The 18232-nt window shown below is 35.0% G+C and overlaps 1 protein-coding gene across 5 annotated transcripts; it reads right to left on the reverse strand.

The window, feature by feature from the left end:
• Window positions 1-346: 346 nt before the first annotated feature.
• On the reverse strand, window positions 347-17011 carry LOC132111383 (melanoma inhibitory activity protein 2-like). 5 transcript variants are annotated; one of them, XM_059518618.1, is made up of 29 exons: window positions 16761-17011; window positions 16454-16587; window positions 16210-16302; window positions 14770-15766; window positions 12743-13039; window positions 12462-12535; window positions 9803-9934; window positions 9447-9468; window positions 9250-9338; window positions 9072-9143; window positions 8812-8922; window positions 8614-8685; window positions 8412-8516; window positions 8190-8312; window positions 7451-7556; window positions 7312-7358; window positions 7009-7099; window positions 6517-6655; window positions 6299-6400; window positions 6070-6130; window positions 5446-5481; window positions 5279-5346; window positions 5130-5200; window positions 4913-5041; window positions 3628-3753; window positions 2351-2470; window positions 1955-2007; window positions 1689-1878; window positions 347-1117 (listed from the first exon to the last, which is right to left on the reverse strand). In XM_059518618.1, exons 1-29 carry the CDS (start codon window positions 16867-16869, stop codon window positions 936-938), a joined length of 3951 nt encoding a protein of 1316 aa, XP_059374601.1. In that variant the 5' UTR covers window positions 16870-17011; the 3' UTR covers window positions 347-935. The 5 variants fall into 5 exon arrangements, with proteins under 5 accessions (XP_059374601.1, XP_059374603.1, XP_059374602.1 ...); XM_059518620.1 differs by lacking the exon at window positions 12743-13039 and having other exon boundaries at window positions 2351-2455; XM_059518619.1 differs by lacking the exon at window positions 12743-13039.
• Window positions 17012-18232: the final 1221 nt, after the last annotated feature.

Consider the following 18232-nt stretch of genomic DNA (forward strand, 5'->3'; position numbering starts at 1 on the left):
CAAAAAAGACTTTTCCAGGTAGAGATTTATATGAAGGCACGTTCTTGGTTGCTTCTTAAAATGTTCCAAAAATCATAATGCACCTTCTGTGCTCTAGTAATTCCTAAAGCACTGTTTTACTCTGCATATAAAAAGTGCCCCTCAATGATCATCATAAAATGAAAGAATGATTCTCATGCTGCAATTGCATGTTTCTGTACTTCATAATTACTAATAATTACTTATCTACATCTTTAAAAACATTAAACAAATTTAATCTTTGACAAATAATGAATAATATCCTAATACTACTAAGCTACATACGTTAGCACAATGTCTCCGCAAAGAAAACATGAAACTAATCCAATGTTTTTCAAATTAAATCTTTATTATTAATGTACATGATTTATTTAATCAGACCACCTATTTTTAAGGCATGAGTTGTAATTAGAGGAAACTAAAAATATATCTGCTGCATGGACGGTTCACTGGATTGAGTTGTTGGATTTGTCAAGTTAGTTACCAAAGTCTTGTTTTAACAGCATCCTATTCACAATATATACTTAGTAGACTTTCTATATACACAGTCTGACAAATATAAGGACCTTTTATCATCTACCTTCAATTAAAAAAAAAAAAAAAAAAAAAAGCATCAGAACATCACAAACCTGAGCACCTATAATCCTGTTAAAAGGCAGTCCCATTGACTTTACAATTTACCTACTTGGCCTTCACAAAGGCTGCACACTGTACCTGAAATACAGACATCAACTTGCTCTTCATAATATTAAGCAGTGGCATGTGTTGCACCCTTTGCCATGCTTGCGCTTTCAGCTAAGACAAATAGTAAGAGATAACCACAAGGCTACTGTGGTTACATATCAAAGGAAACACCCCCTGAGCACAACAACAGGAAGTCGGAAACAGTTTGCAGAGGAGGAAGAGAGCGTGAGAGATCAGATGACATCATGAGGAGAGGGCGACTGGTTGGGGGGCTGCTCGCTTCCGGGTGGGGAGGGTCTGGGTGGAGGTCCGATGGGGAAGCTGTCAGATGAATGTCTTGGTGGTAAATAGCCCATATGTTGAGGGAGTGGCATTGGAGCTCTGGGAAACATTCCCGGGGGAAGTGGCCCTCGCACTAGTGGAAATGGTAATAAAAGCTATTAATTTGTACTGGAAAACAGTATCAAATAATCAGACTGAAAACCCTGAAGTGATGCAGCCTTTTGTACCAATTTCCATATATATATATATATATATATTCAATAATTAATTTAATAAAATAATTGAATGTTTAAAGTAGCCGATACCTATCTTGTAATAAATTGAATAAAAAAGTATAATGAATAAAGTGTTAATAATTCAAATTGTACTAACAAACAGTTTCAAATAATCAGACAGAAAACTCTGAAATTATGCTACCTCAAATTGCCATAAATATGGCCAGAAATTAATTGTAAATTTAATCATTTAATGAATATAAAAATTCAAGTAGCTGAGTCCTATCCTGTAATAAATCTAATATAATAATAACAATGAATTAGACCATGTGTAATGATAATCACAAATTATATAATAAAATATTAACCAATAATCAAAGCACAGAATAAAGTTTTATCTAAATACATTTTGAAATATGCTTTTCAGTTGTGAAAAAGTCACATTGCAAAAGTAAAATTCAATATTTCAAGTGGAAAGAGTTAACTTACTGCCTATGGGGAGACCACCAGGCCCACGAGGGGGAAAGAACTCCGAAGGCCCATAAGGGCCCCTGGGTGGGAAGTGTGGGTCCCTAGGGTGCATCAGTGGGGGCATTCCTTTTAATGGGGTGCCAGGAGGTCCCATTCTTGAATTAGGATCAGGCGGCAATCTCATGTCACCAGGCATCGAGTGAGGACCCTTTAAAATAAGACATTTAAGTTACGTGCCAGTACAAAAACGACATGGTTTTCTGATCAGTCGGAGGTTTACTCACTTCTCTGCTCTCATTTTCAATGACAGATGAGCTGTTTCTTAGAAATGACGAATCTGGGACAAAGAGAGAGGAAAAAACACTCTTAGGATCTTTGAGCCAAACTCCCACTCTCACATTTTCATTTGAATTCTTCAGGATTACTGAAAAGAGAACTCATTCAAGGCTTGGTAATGCTATTACATGAGCTGCATAAAAACAAGTTAGCAGGGAGTTTTTGTCAATAATATTGCTCCATTTACTATGGGAATATGAATCTCAGTTTTTCAGTTTTAGTTTAGTTTTAGTTACTTTTAGGCTTGTATATGCGAGTCATATGGGATATTATTAATAATTCCACAAGTACAAATGACCTTTAAGAGGAACAGAGGAGAAGTCAAACATATCATAAAGGCTCACCTGATTTGTCCCCAAAGTATGGCTCAGGAGGAAGTGGAGGTCTAGGAGGCAAAGGACCCATAGGATATGGACCTGGAGGAGGCCTCCTAAAGGGCAAACCTGGATCTGGGAGAGGAAGACCTTTCATAAACACACATCCATACATATATTTATAAAAAAAAGAATATCTATATAATGTACATTTATTAATTCAAGATTATAATTTATATAAATATTATATTTTCATTACATTATTTATTATAAATAAACTCAAGACCCTTTCAAACATTTTATTACAAATAAAAACAAAATGCATATTTTAAAAGTAAATCTAAAAATGAATACCCAAATGCCTTTTGAACATTTCATTTGGGATCAGAAAAATTGGTAAATAATTTTTTATTATATTCTTCTTCTTCTCAATATTCTACATGATAGTGAGCCTTTCAGACACTATCAGAGGAATGGATAATTTATTATAATTAAAAGCAAAAACGTAAGAATAATTATTGAAAAAATATAACTGTATAAAATAAAAAAATTATCATATTAAACAATATATTAAAAAATTATTAATTCATATTATCACAACTAAATTCAAGACCCTTTCTAAATGCATTGTACAAACAAACAAACAAAAAAACTAAACTAAACGTTTGAAAATGATTGGCTCATGAACACCTAGGATGTAATGGGAATGACATTTTAAAAAACAGTGATGTCCTGTGCTATTCACACCCACAGTATGAAATCACTAATCACTGCTCTGAACCTTTAGTCCACAGCTCCTGAATCGACAGTATTCAGCCCAACAGTGAGGAGCAGCAGAGGGCAGTGGGACAAAGCCTGACGCACAGTCCAAAAACACAGAAACATCTAGAACAAAGAAGGCCCAGTTCTGGGACTCTTCAAAGAGCTGTGCGGCTGCGTCAGCCACCTAACTGAGTTTGAGTTTCAGTAACAGAAACACCTCTCACTTCACACACAAGAGAATTAAGTACTTAACATAAATAAATCAGTAGCAAATTGACATCTAGCAAATAAGCCTCATTAACTGCATATTCTACATTTGATTTAGTTTTCTATTTTTTCTGTGAAGTCCATTTTTTTTGCCTTACTGTACCTTTAAGACTATGTAAAAGAATTGTTATAATTGGCTAAACTATTGATATGTACAATAGGCAGTCATCATTTTATTATGCTTATGGTTCTTCTATTAATAATTCTTGATCTTTAAGAGCTAGAGAAGAATTTCCTCCTGCTACAGGTCAGCCACAGCAGTGGGAACATCACTGTACCTGAAGGGGGGGGAGGGCCCCTGCGTTCCCTGTCCCAGGAGGGAGACAACGAGCCACTATCAGAGTGAGGGCCACTCCGCTCAAAGTCTGGCCCACCACTAGGGGGCTCTACCACGCCACGGGATGCTGGTTATGTGACAGTGAGAGTGAAGGAAAATGAATGGAGTGGAGAGAAATGGCACATAAAAATGTTTGAGGAAGTTAAGGATGGAAAGGCGAGGAAAGGGAGGCAACCAACAAAATATCAACGAGGGTAATGGAACACAAAAAGACTCATCTATACTCAAACAGACTCATCTAAATTCAAACTTGGGGAATGATTTGCTACCCATGGTTTAGTATGCATTTAAACTGCAAAAATCATACTGGTATATCCTGCGGGTCTTTAATTATTAGTGATATGCATAAGCTATTCTAAAGTAAATAAATAAATAAAAAACTTACAGATACTAAAGCAGTTTTCGAGATAGCACTGGACATATATATATATATATATATATATATATATATTTTTTTTTTTTAAATGCATTTACACTGTGTAACATTTAGTAAAATGTCAATAGTTGTGATTGCGCTGTAAAAGATAAAATAAAACGGGCTCTTTCAAAATCTGAATATAAGTTTGGGATCTCTTATGCTCAGCCGGACTGCATTAATTTGATCAGAAGTACAGTAAAAGCAGCAATTCTGTAAATAAAATGACAATTTAAAATACAGGGTTTCCTTTCTATTTGTACTCCAGTCTTCAGTGTCACATGATTCTTCAGAAATCATTCTAATATGCTGATTTGCTGCTCAAGAAACATTGTTATTATTAATGTTGAAAGCTGTTGTGCTGCTTTATATTTTTGAGGAAGTTGACTTTTTTTCTGTATCAAATGAATTGATTTAAAATACAAATTCCTTGTAGCATTAAAAATCTCTTCACTGCATCCTTGCTGAATAAAAGTATTAAAAATCTTACTAACCCTAAACTTTTGAACAGTAGTGTATAGGTAACTTCAAATATAGAAATGTCAGAAATATCCAATTATCTACTAAACCATACTGAAACTGTGCCACAAATCAAACCGTGAGAAATCAAACCTGTTACAGCCCTAATGCAAACATATTAACTATATCTCATGGGAGATGAACTGGATTCATGCATGTAATACACACACACACACACACAACAGATAACTACACAACTGAAGACTGAGACTGCAAAGAATGAATCACATTTTTCATACTAGCTAGGAAACTTTTCCCAGAATTAAAAAAGGGAGGGATGTGTGTATATCACCTCTGCCTGGACCCATAAAGGGAGGTGAGAGTCGAGGGGGTCCGTCCATTAGTGTAGGAGGGGACAGGAAGGCCCGTGTTTCTGAAGATGGTCGGCTAAGAGGAGAGGGTCCATATGAAGATCTTTCACCTGTGAGATGGGGAAATGCATAACTATTGGTTAATACCATTTTAATCATAGACATGTACAAGCCATAGGGAAGTGAAGAGTATCTGACCTCTAAATAAAGGTCTGCCCTCTCGTACATCCTTTTCAAGAATCTCAAACTTGAATTGGGCACCAGTCAGCCTGCAATTGTAAACATATTAATATGTATGGATAGATATTGCTTCTGCTGTATATAAAACACTACAGCAAAAATCTCACTTCTGGCGGAGATGAGAGTTTTCTCTCTTGACTTCAGCCAGGTCTCGATCCGCTGCCCTTGCAGCTAGCTATAACACAGACAATAAGAAGAACAGTATAAAAAGAACATCTGACACAATAAAGCTACTGTTGAATGGTACAGATCAAGTGGTCTGAAAACAACTTACCCAGTTATCATGAGCCTTTTTCTCATGAGAAGTAATCTGGTGGGAAAAAGAATACAAAATAAATATGATAAACTGATATGATATCAGTATTTATGAGATATCACTTTCATTTGTGGTGTTAAAATAATGATTCATGTAAAATATTTATATAATTTAAAAAAAGTTATTTTTTATTTATTATACATAAAATCTCATATTGGTCATATATATCATATATATTATTCTATTATACTGTGTGTACATATACATACATATCTATCCATCTATCTCAATTTATATAATTAATTAATTAATTATGATATGATCCTCATGTCAGTCACATAGGTCTACATCATAATGACAGACTGATATAAGGATGTAATGTCTCCCCCTAATGTCAGTTCCAAACTCTACCAACAATTTCATCAACTGACAATGCACATTTTGTGGTTTTAGATTTTTCTTATATTTATATAAGAAGTATTTTATTTTTCATATAAGAAGAGTATTTTGAGCAAATTCTGTATAAAAATAATAATAAACATATTCAGTGTGGGTGTCATCAGCAGGTGCCACTGAAGAACCTTTATCAATATATATGACGTAGAGAAGTTGTAACTCTATGTAGCATTACTAATGTGTCACCTGATTCTTGTAGGCCAGTGATGTCCGTTCCAGTTCTTCCTCTAGGTCTTTGGCTCGTTTTCTATATAAACATAGTGAAAGAGACTATAATGTAAACTTCCTGTTTTAGTGAATGTTCATTATGCTTCAAGTTTTCTCCCCTTCTCAGAGACCATTTCCTTTGATTTTATCACATACTATATCATACTTAACTCAACTTCCTCATGTGTGCTAAACAATTTGCTCTGACCTGTAGGTGCTGAGCTCCTCTGCAGCAAAACTGATCTTCTTGTCTGCCTTGTTGAGCTTCTCCTCCTTCTGTAAGCGCTCCTTCTCCTCCACTGTCAACATCCTGAAAAGAGTCAAAGAAATAATTCAAATAAATAGCATTAGTATTTGAATTTCCAATTTTTTAAAAAAGACTTCAGAGACACTGAATGGAGTGTAAAGATTTTCCACGGTCCAAACCTGTGTAGTTTGAGTTCATTCTCCCGGTACATCTCAGTCATGATCTGGAGTTTCTGCTGGAGTTTCTGGCTTTCACTAGCATAGCTGGCACTCTCTGATTCCAACACCTCCTTCTGCTCGTCAAGCTGTTTGATCCCCTCTGAGAATACAGAGAAACAAGAAAACAAGTCTTCATTTACAGTCTGTAATGTTTGTTCATGTTTGATATATTCAGGCCAAAGAAAATCAGATCAACTTTTATTACTTATAATACTTGCATAGCAGGGGTTTTCCTAGAAAACCATGTAGGAAAGCAATACGTTGTGATGTTACGATTACATCAGCAATTTAAGACTACAAATTGACCGAAAATAAAATTGTAAGGTGCCTAAAGATTCACATTATGAATGAATAGGTCACATTTTCTTTCTACAATTAATCAAAACATAATTATATATCAAATTAAAAGGTTCATGCATCAGCACCTGTTTCAACTCTAGTGGAAATGTTTACCTTGGAGATCTTCTTTGGCTTTAATTTCATCTGCGAGTTTGGCGAACACTCGGTTCTTGTCCTCCTCCATGGACTTCAAGCCTGCACTCATCTGTGACAAAGAGGAGGACCAACTTATCTACAGCATTATATCTGTTTGCATGATATCTGCCTATTCTGGATGTAGACAGATGTTATTAATTTATTCTGACACATAAGGGTTGTGTTTCAAACCCCAGTGAGCTGCCATACTTGACAGGATGTCATATTTGGTATCTAGGTGTTTCACTAGGTTTGAGACAACCAGGATGTAAGTAAGAGTACCTTGGCAGCTTCAATAAGTTTCTGTACTTTTTGCCTCTGATGGAAATCTGCAAGCACAAAAAACTCATAAGATGACACCTCAAGACCTGACTTCAAATCAAACTAAGAATATTCCCAAATGAGCCACAAGAGTTTGAACCTGAACGGTCTCCATTCTCATCCCTAGCTGCATTAGTGCTGCCGTCAACGCAGCTCTCATCCTCAGAATCCCAATCTCTCATCTTCAAAAGGCACTCTGTCAGTGACTGATACAAGAAAAAGAAAGTACTGAGACTTGCTACTGCAAGTACATCCATGACATGCAGCTGTGACTGCACATTTAACATAAATGAGACAACACCATATAAAACAATATGAAAGCACACCGTAGCAGATCTATACAGGTGGAGCTGGGGAAGGTGGAGGGTTTCTGAAGAACGTTGCAACTGCTACAGTGAGCACTAGCAAAGTATTTGAATGTTTCTACAGTTGTGTCACATGAATGATTTCATTATGTCAGACCTATCGGTTTCATGACAGAACTTTGTATTTTTACCATGTCGTGCACTAGACTTTGTCAATTAAGAATTTCTTGTTTTTAAATACTTCTGAGCAAAATTTGATTAAACATTGTGCATTTAAGAATATAACATGTTTATTTATGTTTCGACATTTTGCGTACATCTAATTTTATATATTTTTTAGTTATATCACATAAGTTACCATATGGGGTCAGTATTTATTTTTTAAGAAATTAATGCTTTTATACAGCAAGGATGCAAAGTGACAGTAAAGGCATTTACAAATAAATGCTTTTCTTTTGATACTGAAATAAATATGACGGTTTCCTGTTTTCTAGCATCTGGTCTCATTGAGCCTGATGCCATTGTGTTTTTTACCTGGATGCGATCATCCTTATTAGCGCAGTCTTCCAGCATGCCAGTATGAGATCTTTCACACATTTTCATCTCCTCCTCCAGCTCACAGAGACGTTCACTCCAGTCCTCTGCCTCTTGCACCAGCTGTATGAGTGAAGAAAACACAGGTACTCCTGTTAAATGTTTTTTTTTTTTTTGATCCGTTCATCATCTCCAATCTAAGAACACTAACACAGATCTCACCTGTTCTTTACTCTCAAGCAACATTGCATGCTCCTCTTTGGCCACCTGCAGGTTTTTCTGCAGTCGCTCTGTGTTAATCTCATGGATCTTCAGCGTTGTGTTGTCCTACAGACAGAGAAAAAGGGTAACAGCATAGAATTACAAATGATTGTGTTTTAAAAGGAAATATGAATAAAACATGCATCATATACATAGTCAATACCTGTTCTAACTGGGACTTTCGTTCTTTAGCTTCCTCTTCTAAATTTCTTAAAATCTGCTCAAGTTCAGCAAGCTGTAAAACAAATATAACAATTGTTTGGACAGATACAGACAACTGTATCTGTCCAAGTGCATCAAGCATGAACAAGGGTAGCTTGGATATGTAAAGTGAGTGTATCTGTATGTATGACAACATTACCTGATCTTCTTGCTGTTTTCTGGCTTTGTTTTGTCGGGACAGCTCTTCTTGCAGCCTCTCTATTTCGTTTTTAATTTGTGCATTTGATTGTTCAAGTTTCTTTGACGCCACCTAAAAGTAGTATAATTGGATCAGGCAACAAGTGAAAAGGTCAGGGAGACACATTTTATACACATTGGTAGCTAAGTAACTGCATGTTATAAACATTAGTAACTGCGTGTTTTTACAGGAAGATTTGAGACCATAATGACCATATTTACCTCTAAACTGTCCTTTTCTTCAGCTTGTGCAGACATGCCATTGTTCTGTAGTGTGGACTCTAGTTTGTCAAACTATTGAGACGGACAGACATTGTTTAGGGGGATTGATTTAGGAGAATGCAGTTATACAAGCATGCATGTGTATTAGGTGTTCATATACTGTAACAGCATTTCTCACCTTCTGTTTAACCTCACTGAATGTCTCCAGCACTTTGCACTTTTCATCAAGCAGTTCAGCCACTTTCTGCGCCATTTGTGTCTCTTTACCTGAAAACAAATCAACAGACAGGATCAGTTGAGAGCTGACAGTAGAGATCAGATAAAACAGATAATGAGGGTAGGTTTAAAGCAGATAAAGAGATGGAAAACACTCACTTGCATATAGTCGACTTCTGATCTGCAGAACAAAACAGAAAAAGCTCATTCAGTGAAATAACACTCATAGGCCTGGTTTCATAGACAGGGCTTAGCCTAAACCAGGATTAGGCCATAGTTCAATTAGGACATTTAAGTAATTTTTATAAACATGCCTTAGAAAAAAACATTACTGATGTGCATCTTGTGAAAAAACAAAGGCATTGATATATTTTAAGATCAATCAGTACAAGTTTCTTTCATTTGAAACAACTCAGACTTGCCTTTTAGTCTAGGACTAGGCTTAAGTCTTGTCTGTGAAACCGGGGGATAAAGTGTGAGCGTGCATTTTTATGTAGCAGTAATAAATGACTTACAGACTGAATGAACCTGCAGCTGAACAGAAGCAGTGTCAATAAACCTAAAAATCCAGTGAAAACCACAGCTTCCCATGGCAGTCCATACAAGTCAGGACCAGGCCGGATATCATCAGGAAGTGAAGACACAACCTAAGACACAGAAGTTAAACACTCATATGAATTCTCAATAGAAAGGGAAGTATAAATTAAGCAACTGTACACACACTTATATTATGAGGCTTTTCTTAACCCTCTCTCTGTCACGTATACAAAAGTGCACAGGATGTTCTATAAACCTAAACCCACATTCACATAATCAAACACAGAGACAACTTTTAGTAGTTTCACATAAACGTTCATTATTACTTCTTAAATGTAGCAGTAAAAATAATGATAATTTCTATCACATTATGCTAAGAATATTTTAGCACTTTTTACTTTACTGTTACATCACTTGTCATTTTTACAGTCAAGAAATCAAAACTATTAAAATAAAATGTATAAAGGTTTCTAACAAACTGCGATGTGTTTTAAAATAGATTTAAAAAAAGAAAAAAAAACTCCTCCTTTGTCACTGACCTACAATAACTGACCAAAACCAATAACACTGTAAGATAAAAAAAGACAATATACACACTACACCTCTAAACACTAAAACTATACTGTCATAAACTGGTAAACAAGGCCAATAAATGGCAGCTGATGACACTGTAGATCCTATAAATCAATAAGTTTAATAAAATCACACAAATCAATGGTAATGTAAGATGGACTGATCAAACAAGTACCAGATGCTTCAATGCTAACCAGCTATATGTCTTAATACAAAACAGTTTACACAGTATACATCTAATTAAACACTTGTAAACACTGCATTAGAATAAATTATGAGTACTGTGATAGCTGACTTATTAGAAGTATATATGACACCTGCTATAAACACTAACGCTGTTTCATCATACACACTGAGCCACATACATCTCTGATTTTCTCCACGGCGAGAGTGTAGTAAATCTTCGCTGCTCCTTTCATGTCAGTCGCTTCTGTGACGACCGACTCGGCCTTAAATTCGTCTGCCATGATTATATTCAAACTGAGTTATTCTATATTCTGTAATCTGTTAATTTATCTGTTGTTATGCCATGGTGCCGGACGCTGCTCTACTCTGACTGCTAGTGCGCAATACGCTGAGAGGAAGAGCGCACTCTTGTATTTTAGGGAGGATTCGTAAAGCATATGATCTTGTGTTCCGAAAATCTAAACCAAACGTCAGTGATATTTGTTTTGATATGTTTTAGACAATAAAAATATGTGATTTGTTATATAAAATAATACTGTTTAAATTTTCTGCCAAAAATGTAAGATAAACTAAATTAAACACCCCTACAAAGATAATGGTTTATTCCACACGTCACCAATTGCTGAGTGCCACAAAGTTCCGCTCGAGTTTTAAAGAGACAGGCGTATCTATAGACACCGAGGAGTGAGTAAATAAGCTTACACGCTAAAATATGTGTCATGAGCTGGTTATGAAACGTCACAGTTCTAATATGGGCAAGTATGTTTCATAAGTGGGTGTGTCAGTTAAATATATCTCTATAAACAAAGGTCATTGATCTAGAGACCGGTTGAGCAGCTCAAGTCTGTCTGGATTCAACTCGAAATTACTAATGTTACTTTGCGTCTGCATTAAAATTAGGGGCCAAGCCCAAAGGGCTGTAGCCCCTATTGTATCTGTACGTTTTCTTTATTGAATTTGTTATCTATTTACCAGGTTTTATAGCTTATTTAGTTGTAGATGCTTATCAATATCAGTCAACTTTAATATTATTATTTTATTATGCAATTATATGTGTGTGTGTGTGTGTGTGTGTGTGTGTGTGTGTGTGTGTGTGTGTATGTGTATGTGAAAAGATCTCTAACACTAGCTTGCTCTATTCTTTTTTTATTCTATCGGTTATTTAAAAAAGTATATATATTTTTTTTTATTATTTAAAATCCCATGCTACGTGTACTGTGTTAACCTAACTGAGACTTGTTATAGCACTTATATATCATTGCTCTTTTTGTTGTTTTTGATTGCTTCCACTGTCCTCATCTGTAAGTCGCTTTGGATAAAAGCATCTGCTAAATGAATAAATGTAATGTAAACTTGCCTTGAGTGCAAAATGTGACAGATTTTGGCGATATCTCAAGACAGAAAATAGACTGTAGGTTTAGTCGCTGGCAGTTTCTACGAATAGGGTACAAAATATTGCATAAAAATATTTTTAAACAAAAACGTGGCTTCAGAAAATGTTGATTGTCATCTTAAGGAGCTAAACTAAATATTATATGAATTGTTGTATTTTCCTTGTAAAATGTTGGGAATGTGTCATTTAGATTAACATTTACTGCACATCTAGGTAAAAACCCAACACAGATTTAGGTGTAATTTTCTATAAATAAACAACATAATTAAAAGGTCAATAATAATAATTCTCATTTAAATGTACCCTACTGGAATGAACTGAATAGCCTATCAAATGTTTTAAGTCTGAAACTGACATTATTGTGTTATTTCTATTGTCCACAATATCGATTTTTCAGAATTTTATGTAAAAAAAAAAAAAAGAAAACGGACAGGCTACTTTTAGCAGGCTACTATTCTTACTTGTATTTCACACGAAACACTCACCTTTTTCACTATAGATGCAATTTCATAAATTTTGACTTCAATAAAAACTGCCATCTGATAAAACTGCCCTTCATCTGTCAAAAAGAATAAAAATAAAAAAAACATTTAAGATTTTACAATTTACAATGTATATAATGTGTGAAATTTCACCCCTCAAAAAGGTTTTTTTTTTTTTTCAAGATGCGTTAGACCCACAGGAGAATGAGTAAATGATGACAGAATTTTCATTTAAGGATAAAACATTCCTTTAAAAAGAAAATTATTTTTTTAAATGTCAGTACCGTTCTGTGATTCAACACCCTCCTCAGAAATAAGACTGTGGTTTTGGAAAGCTTTCTTGGTTTCAGAAGAAGTCCAGTCCTCTTGCTTTCTTTTTTCCTGCTCAACAGTCTGAACATCCTCCACAATAGCTCTGTTCTCTGAAAGGTTCTTTTCTTCATTTTGAAGATTGCCCAAGTCATTTTTATCAGATCTGTCTTCGGTAACTTGATTATTTTCAGCCACTGTTGTGGAGATTTGTGTATTCTTATTCACATTTAGACATGCTTCACGAAGAACACAGTCATCCTCACTGATCCCTGTGATGAAAGAGTGGGAACATCACAGAAAATGTGACAACTTTTACATTACCATCACTCAGTAAGAGTAAGATCACAAAACATAGATTTCCCATTCATCACATAGGCTATGCAGAAACTTTTGTCCCATGCAATATTCACCAAAATTATGAAATCCATTATCTTTCATGCTATTATTATTTTTGATAATGATCATAATTTCTACACTGTTATTTGTTATCACTGGTGAATATTTCTTTCTTAGAGAAGATAAGAGGGTAGATATTCTTTAGTATTATAAGGTCTTTTTGTATGTGTTTCCTCTGTTCGACTTTCATTTGTGATTTGTGTGTCATCCTTTAAGATCTTTTGTTTCAAAATAATTCTCTGTAGGTTGAAAAACTGTACATGATTCCTCTTGCTCTTCATAAACTACAACCACATAATCATTTTCACCTACTGAATCTGTATTCTTGACAATACTTATACCTGAGTTTTCTATCACCAATGTTTAGGGATGAATTTTACTCAAGGTCTGAATGCAGATTTTCTTCACTATGTACAGTAAATTCACCTGTTACAATAGTGTGATTATGAGAAGATCTTTCATCAGGAGGATTTATGTTTGTGTCCAGTTTATGTTCATTGCTCATTTACATTGCATGTGCTTTTGAAGCTGATAACCTTTCGTCATGAAATGTGATGTCTTTTGGTAATACTTTGTCTAAATGTGCTTCATTTCTTTTCATAACTAACTCATTTTTTCTGTCTATAACTAACTCATAATTTTCTCTCGCTATACCTTGGTCACCTTCAGTTAATTATTTCATTATTATATTCTGACAATGCATCCACAGTCGGTTCTGAATTTACATCTGCTTTATGCTTCTTAATATGTGAGTCGGTGTACAAATCTGCAACATTTAATTCTTGGATATTTTCATAATGTAACTCAGGATCTGTCTGAATATCTGACTCTGACAGTTCAGATGTATCAGCACCAGTTACAGGCTTTGTGCTTATTTTATTAGAATAATTTTCTTGCTGCTTGATAGTGTCTAAATTGCCTTGATCAGACAGACTTTGTGTCAGCTTGCCCTCTAAAAATGTCATCGGCTGAATCAGTTGAGTTGATTTTGCTCTAAATACCTACATCATTTGTATTATTTGCAGACTTAACTTAATCACCATGTTGGATTTTAAAGTCTTTAGGAAAGCCATCTATATCTCTAATGCCATCAGATGTAACACTGTCTTTTAAAGTCATTGTTCCATCAGATAAAGCCTGAGTTTCACTAAGTAAATCAACATCCTTGATTCTTGCTTGACAACATCAGATATTTCTTCATCTTTCACATTTTGTTGCTCAAGAAAGTCCTCCTTACCTGAATGTATCTCCTTTGCTGGCTTTTTCTTATCACTTTGGGCATCTTTCATGTCTTTCTCTACAGCTCCTTCTGAAACATCAGCATTGTTTTCCCTTTTAACTTCATCATTTAAACTATCTGCTGACTTGATTTCAAGGATTTGTGAATCTGTGCTGTCTTCAGTCAAATTAGATTCTTCATCTAGTTGTTTAATGCTATCAGATGTAATGCTATCTTTTAAAGTCATTGTTTTATCAGACAGTGACTGAGTTTCACCTAGTACGTCAACATATGTTGGGTTTGTGTCCTGCTCATAAATATCAATCGACATTTTATCTTCTTGATCCTTCTAATTATTTTGTTCCTCATCAAAGTTTTCCTTACCTGGATTTTCTTTCTTTCCTGTCTTTTCCTCATTGCTTTGCACATCTCTTGTATCTTGTTTCACCTTTCCAAAAAAATCTGCATCATTTTCACTTTTAACTGCATCTTCTTCCTTTTCTGTCGTTTCAGTGGTCTCAGTATTTGTAGCAGATCCAGGGCTTTCTAGTTTGTCATTGCCTCCATCAACTTCATCATCTTTAGTTTGCTCTTCTCTGTAAAGGTTTGTGATTCTGTTGTACATATTTCCGTACCACCCCACCTGTTCCTTTTCTTTTACATTTTCTGTTCTCCTGTCCTCCAAGGGACCGTCCTTATTTTCCACACTGTCTTCTGGGTTGTTTTCATCTCGCTGTTTGTTGTCAACCACATCCATGTTCTGACTGGGGTTAAGAATGCTCGGGTCCTCCGTGTTTATGTCTTCATCTGCTTCCTCAGCTTTAGGTTTAGTTGCTGCTTCAGTATCGTCTTCACCAATGTCCAAGACATCTCTACCCATACTTATCCAGGGGCTAGGCTGCTGAGATGAGGTATCTTCATCATTTGTTGATTTCTTAATATTGTCTTGTGTATCAATTTTTAGATCCTTGTTTCCAAATCCAAAAGCATTGGTGAGTTCACCCCTAATCCAACCAAAAGTTCCAGAGTTCGTCTTCTCCTCCACATGATTCTCCTCAATATCCATCACTATCTTTCTGCTTTTGAAGGGTTCTTCACTGCTCTCATCCTGTGGTTCATCATTGCTCTGTGCATTCCTGCCAAACCATCCACTAACAGCAGAGCCTATCCAGGAAGACCCACCTTTTTGTGTTGTCTTGGTGCTGTTTTGATCAGAAACATCTTGAACAGAAACCTGTCTGGGTTCACGGTCTTCTGTTTCATTAGGTTTATCTTGGATTTCATTGAAATCAGTTTCTTGTGATAAATCTTCCAGATCATCAAATTCAGTACTTCGTTCAATCACTAAACCATTTTCATCAAAGCAGATGAAGTCAAATTCCTGAGGAGAAATTTTAAAGTGTTTCATATGTTCTTGGTTGAGACTTTTCTTACCAAACCAGCATACATGGAAGAATGAATTCTGTCAGATAATTCACATTAGCTACACCACCTTATTTGAGTCAGATTGTGTACACTGTAAAAAGTGAAAAATTATAATTTTTTTCTTGATCCGAGCCTTTCATAACGCAAATGTAATCTAATGAATGGATGTAATATAATGGATCTAATGTAATAGAAGTAATTACAGATCTTTTCTTCCATAATATGACATAGAACTGTGAAACGGATTATCAGAAATAATTTGTTTTTGTTCCTGTAACTGAATGTTTTGAGGTTGATTTGATCATTTTAAGACAATTAAAATAGCTGATGTAGTCATATAACATGAAGCACATTTTTCGTTTTTTAAAAAGTACATTAAAAACTTTTAATGCACATTACCTGAGTTGGCACCTCGATTTCCTTTTTTTCATCAATAAACTGTTGATCAACTTTGATGGCATCTTTTGGGAACAATCCAGACAGCTTTTCAATCTGCAAAATACAAAATATTCGGAATATTATTAAACATAATGTTTATATGTCAGGTTAAGTAAAGCACAAATGTTGTATATCGATCGTGCTTTACTGAATTATAGCATAGATATTTTTTTAATTAAGACAGAACCAGAAAAAGATTACTCACACTTCCTGCCCAAAGATCATTCCTTTTCCCAGTGAGTTTGTAGTAAACAGTTATTATATCTCCTGTTTTGAAGTTTAGAAATCGGCAATCTTTAGCACTGTGGTCTCTCTGTGCCTGTACATGACTTATCATGCCTGAAGAAATGGATAAAAACTTAAAGATAAGAAAGAAATAACTTGCACATGAATCACATCGACATATTTTGCATGAAGGCATATAAACATAAGATAAACAGTAAAAACACATCACAGTTTTAGTCTAATATTTTCTTTTACACTTATATGAACATAAATAATAATGATCTTACTTTCACATTGGGGGTCTCCACATAATTTGTAGTCTGAAATCAAACCCAAACCCTGATGTAAATAACCGAAGACAATGTGAAAGAAAATGTATGCATGTACAGCTGTCATGTTTGGATTTATCCAGCAGTTTCACTTCATCACATTAGATCAGTTCCTTTATGTACATTTCCAAATCCAGTAGTCCAAGGGAAAGACAAGCTAAATCCCGGCGAAATGTCATTCTTGCTGTCTTGTCACAGAATGAGCCAATGCATGGAGATCACAGTCTGACACACAGAAATTGGATTAGAGGTTACTGTCAGTAAATCATTAACATCAACACACGCCACATCACAAACACACACTGAACCAAAGCCACATTCAAACTGATAAGGTTTCACAATGTTAGACCACAAGCAGTAGTACTTTTACATTGTTTGGATTTTACCTGTGATACAGTGAGTAATCCTTCTGAAACAGGTATAAGAAATACTACCCCCGTTAAATTATCATTATGTTAGAATGTAACTATGAGACATAAAAAGCAGTAATTTATGATGAATAAAAATTATGAATACAGAAAATAATCTGAACACTCTTAGAAGAAGGTTTTCCCAGTGCAGTGATTCCATAGAAGAACCATCTTTTTGGTTCCCAAAGAATCTTTCAGTGAACAGTTCTTAAAATAACTTTTTTTTCTACTTTGTGTGAAGAACATCTTAACACCCTAAATAACATTTTACCACTAAAATGATCTAAAGAACCCTTTTCCACTATGAAGTAACTTTTGTGCAGTTGAAAGATTCGTTAAAGGTTCTTCATGGATGTAGATGCTAATTAAGAGCCTCTATTTTTAAGAGTGAAGGACGTTTTTCATTAGTAGCCTACAATAACAACACCGTTCATTAATTAACAAAATACAGGTCGGAAATGTTTCATTATAGTCTTGAAAAAAACAGATCAGAGTGCTCTTTCCAGTACAAGAGTAAGTAAGGACAAATAATATGCATATGGGTAACATACATCAGCTCACTCAGGAAGAAGAATTTACTGAAAGGAGTAACAGATTGAGCTTCTGTCAATGGCACAAACCTTATTTAAGATATCAGTCTATAAATAAGGTGGATATTTCAGAATTTTTCCATGCTTAATTTCAATTAATTGATTCAGCTTTAGTATTTGACATAATATAACATGGCTGATACACTGTGGTCCCCTCATAAAAAAAAAAAAAAAACCTTATGAAGTTATCAAGATCACTTCCAGTTGGCAAATGTTGCCCCTACGTACAATTCTGTAAAAAATAATAATAAAAAAATTCTGACAATAATACTTATACATTGCATGCATAGAAATGAAAATGATTCTTTAACTCCTGTTGTTCATATTCTTTTTCATATTCCTCCTAAACAACAGAGGTCACTACACACCTTTTCCATCTGTATCATAGCTAGCGAATAAGCGTCACCACGGTAACCGTCGCGTCTGTTTG

This window comes from Carassius carassius, chromosome 31 (genome assembly GCF_963082965.1).
Source record: "Carassius carassius chromosome 31, fCarCar2.1, whole genome shotgun sequence".
Classification (NCBI taxonomy): Eukaryota; Metazoa; Chordata; class Actinopteri; order Cypriniformes; family Cyprinidae; genus Carassius; species Carassius carassius.

Bases quoted from the DNA above. Each gene is read 5' to 3' on its own strand.
- LOC132111383 (XM_059518618.1), bottom strand. From the start codon at position 16,869: ATGACAGCTGTACATGCATACATTTTCTTTCACATTGTCTTCGGTTAT. The intron at 8,686-8,811 runs GTAATGTTGTCA...TTTGTTTTACAG, and splicing joins GAAAACAGCAAGAAGATCAG to CTTGCTGAACTTGAGCAGAT. The intron at 8,313-8,411 runs GTGAGATCTGTG...TCACTCATACAG, and splicing joins TGCTTGAGAGTAAAGAACAG to CTGGTGCAAGAGGCAGAGGA.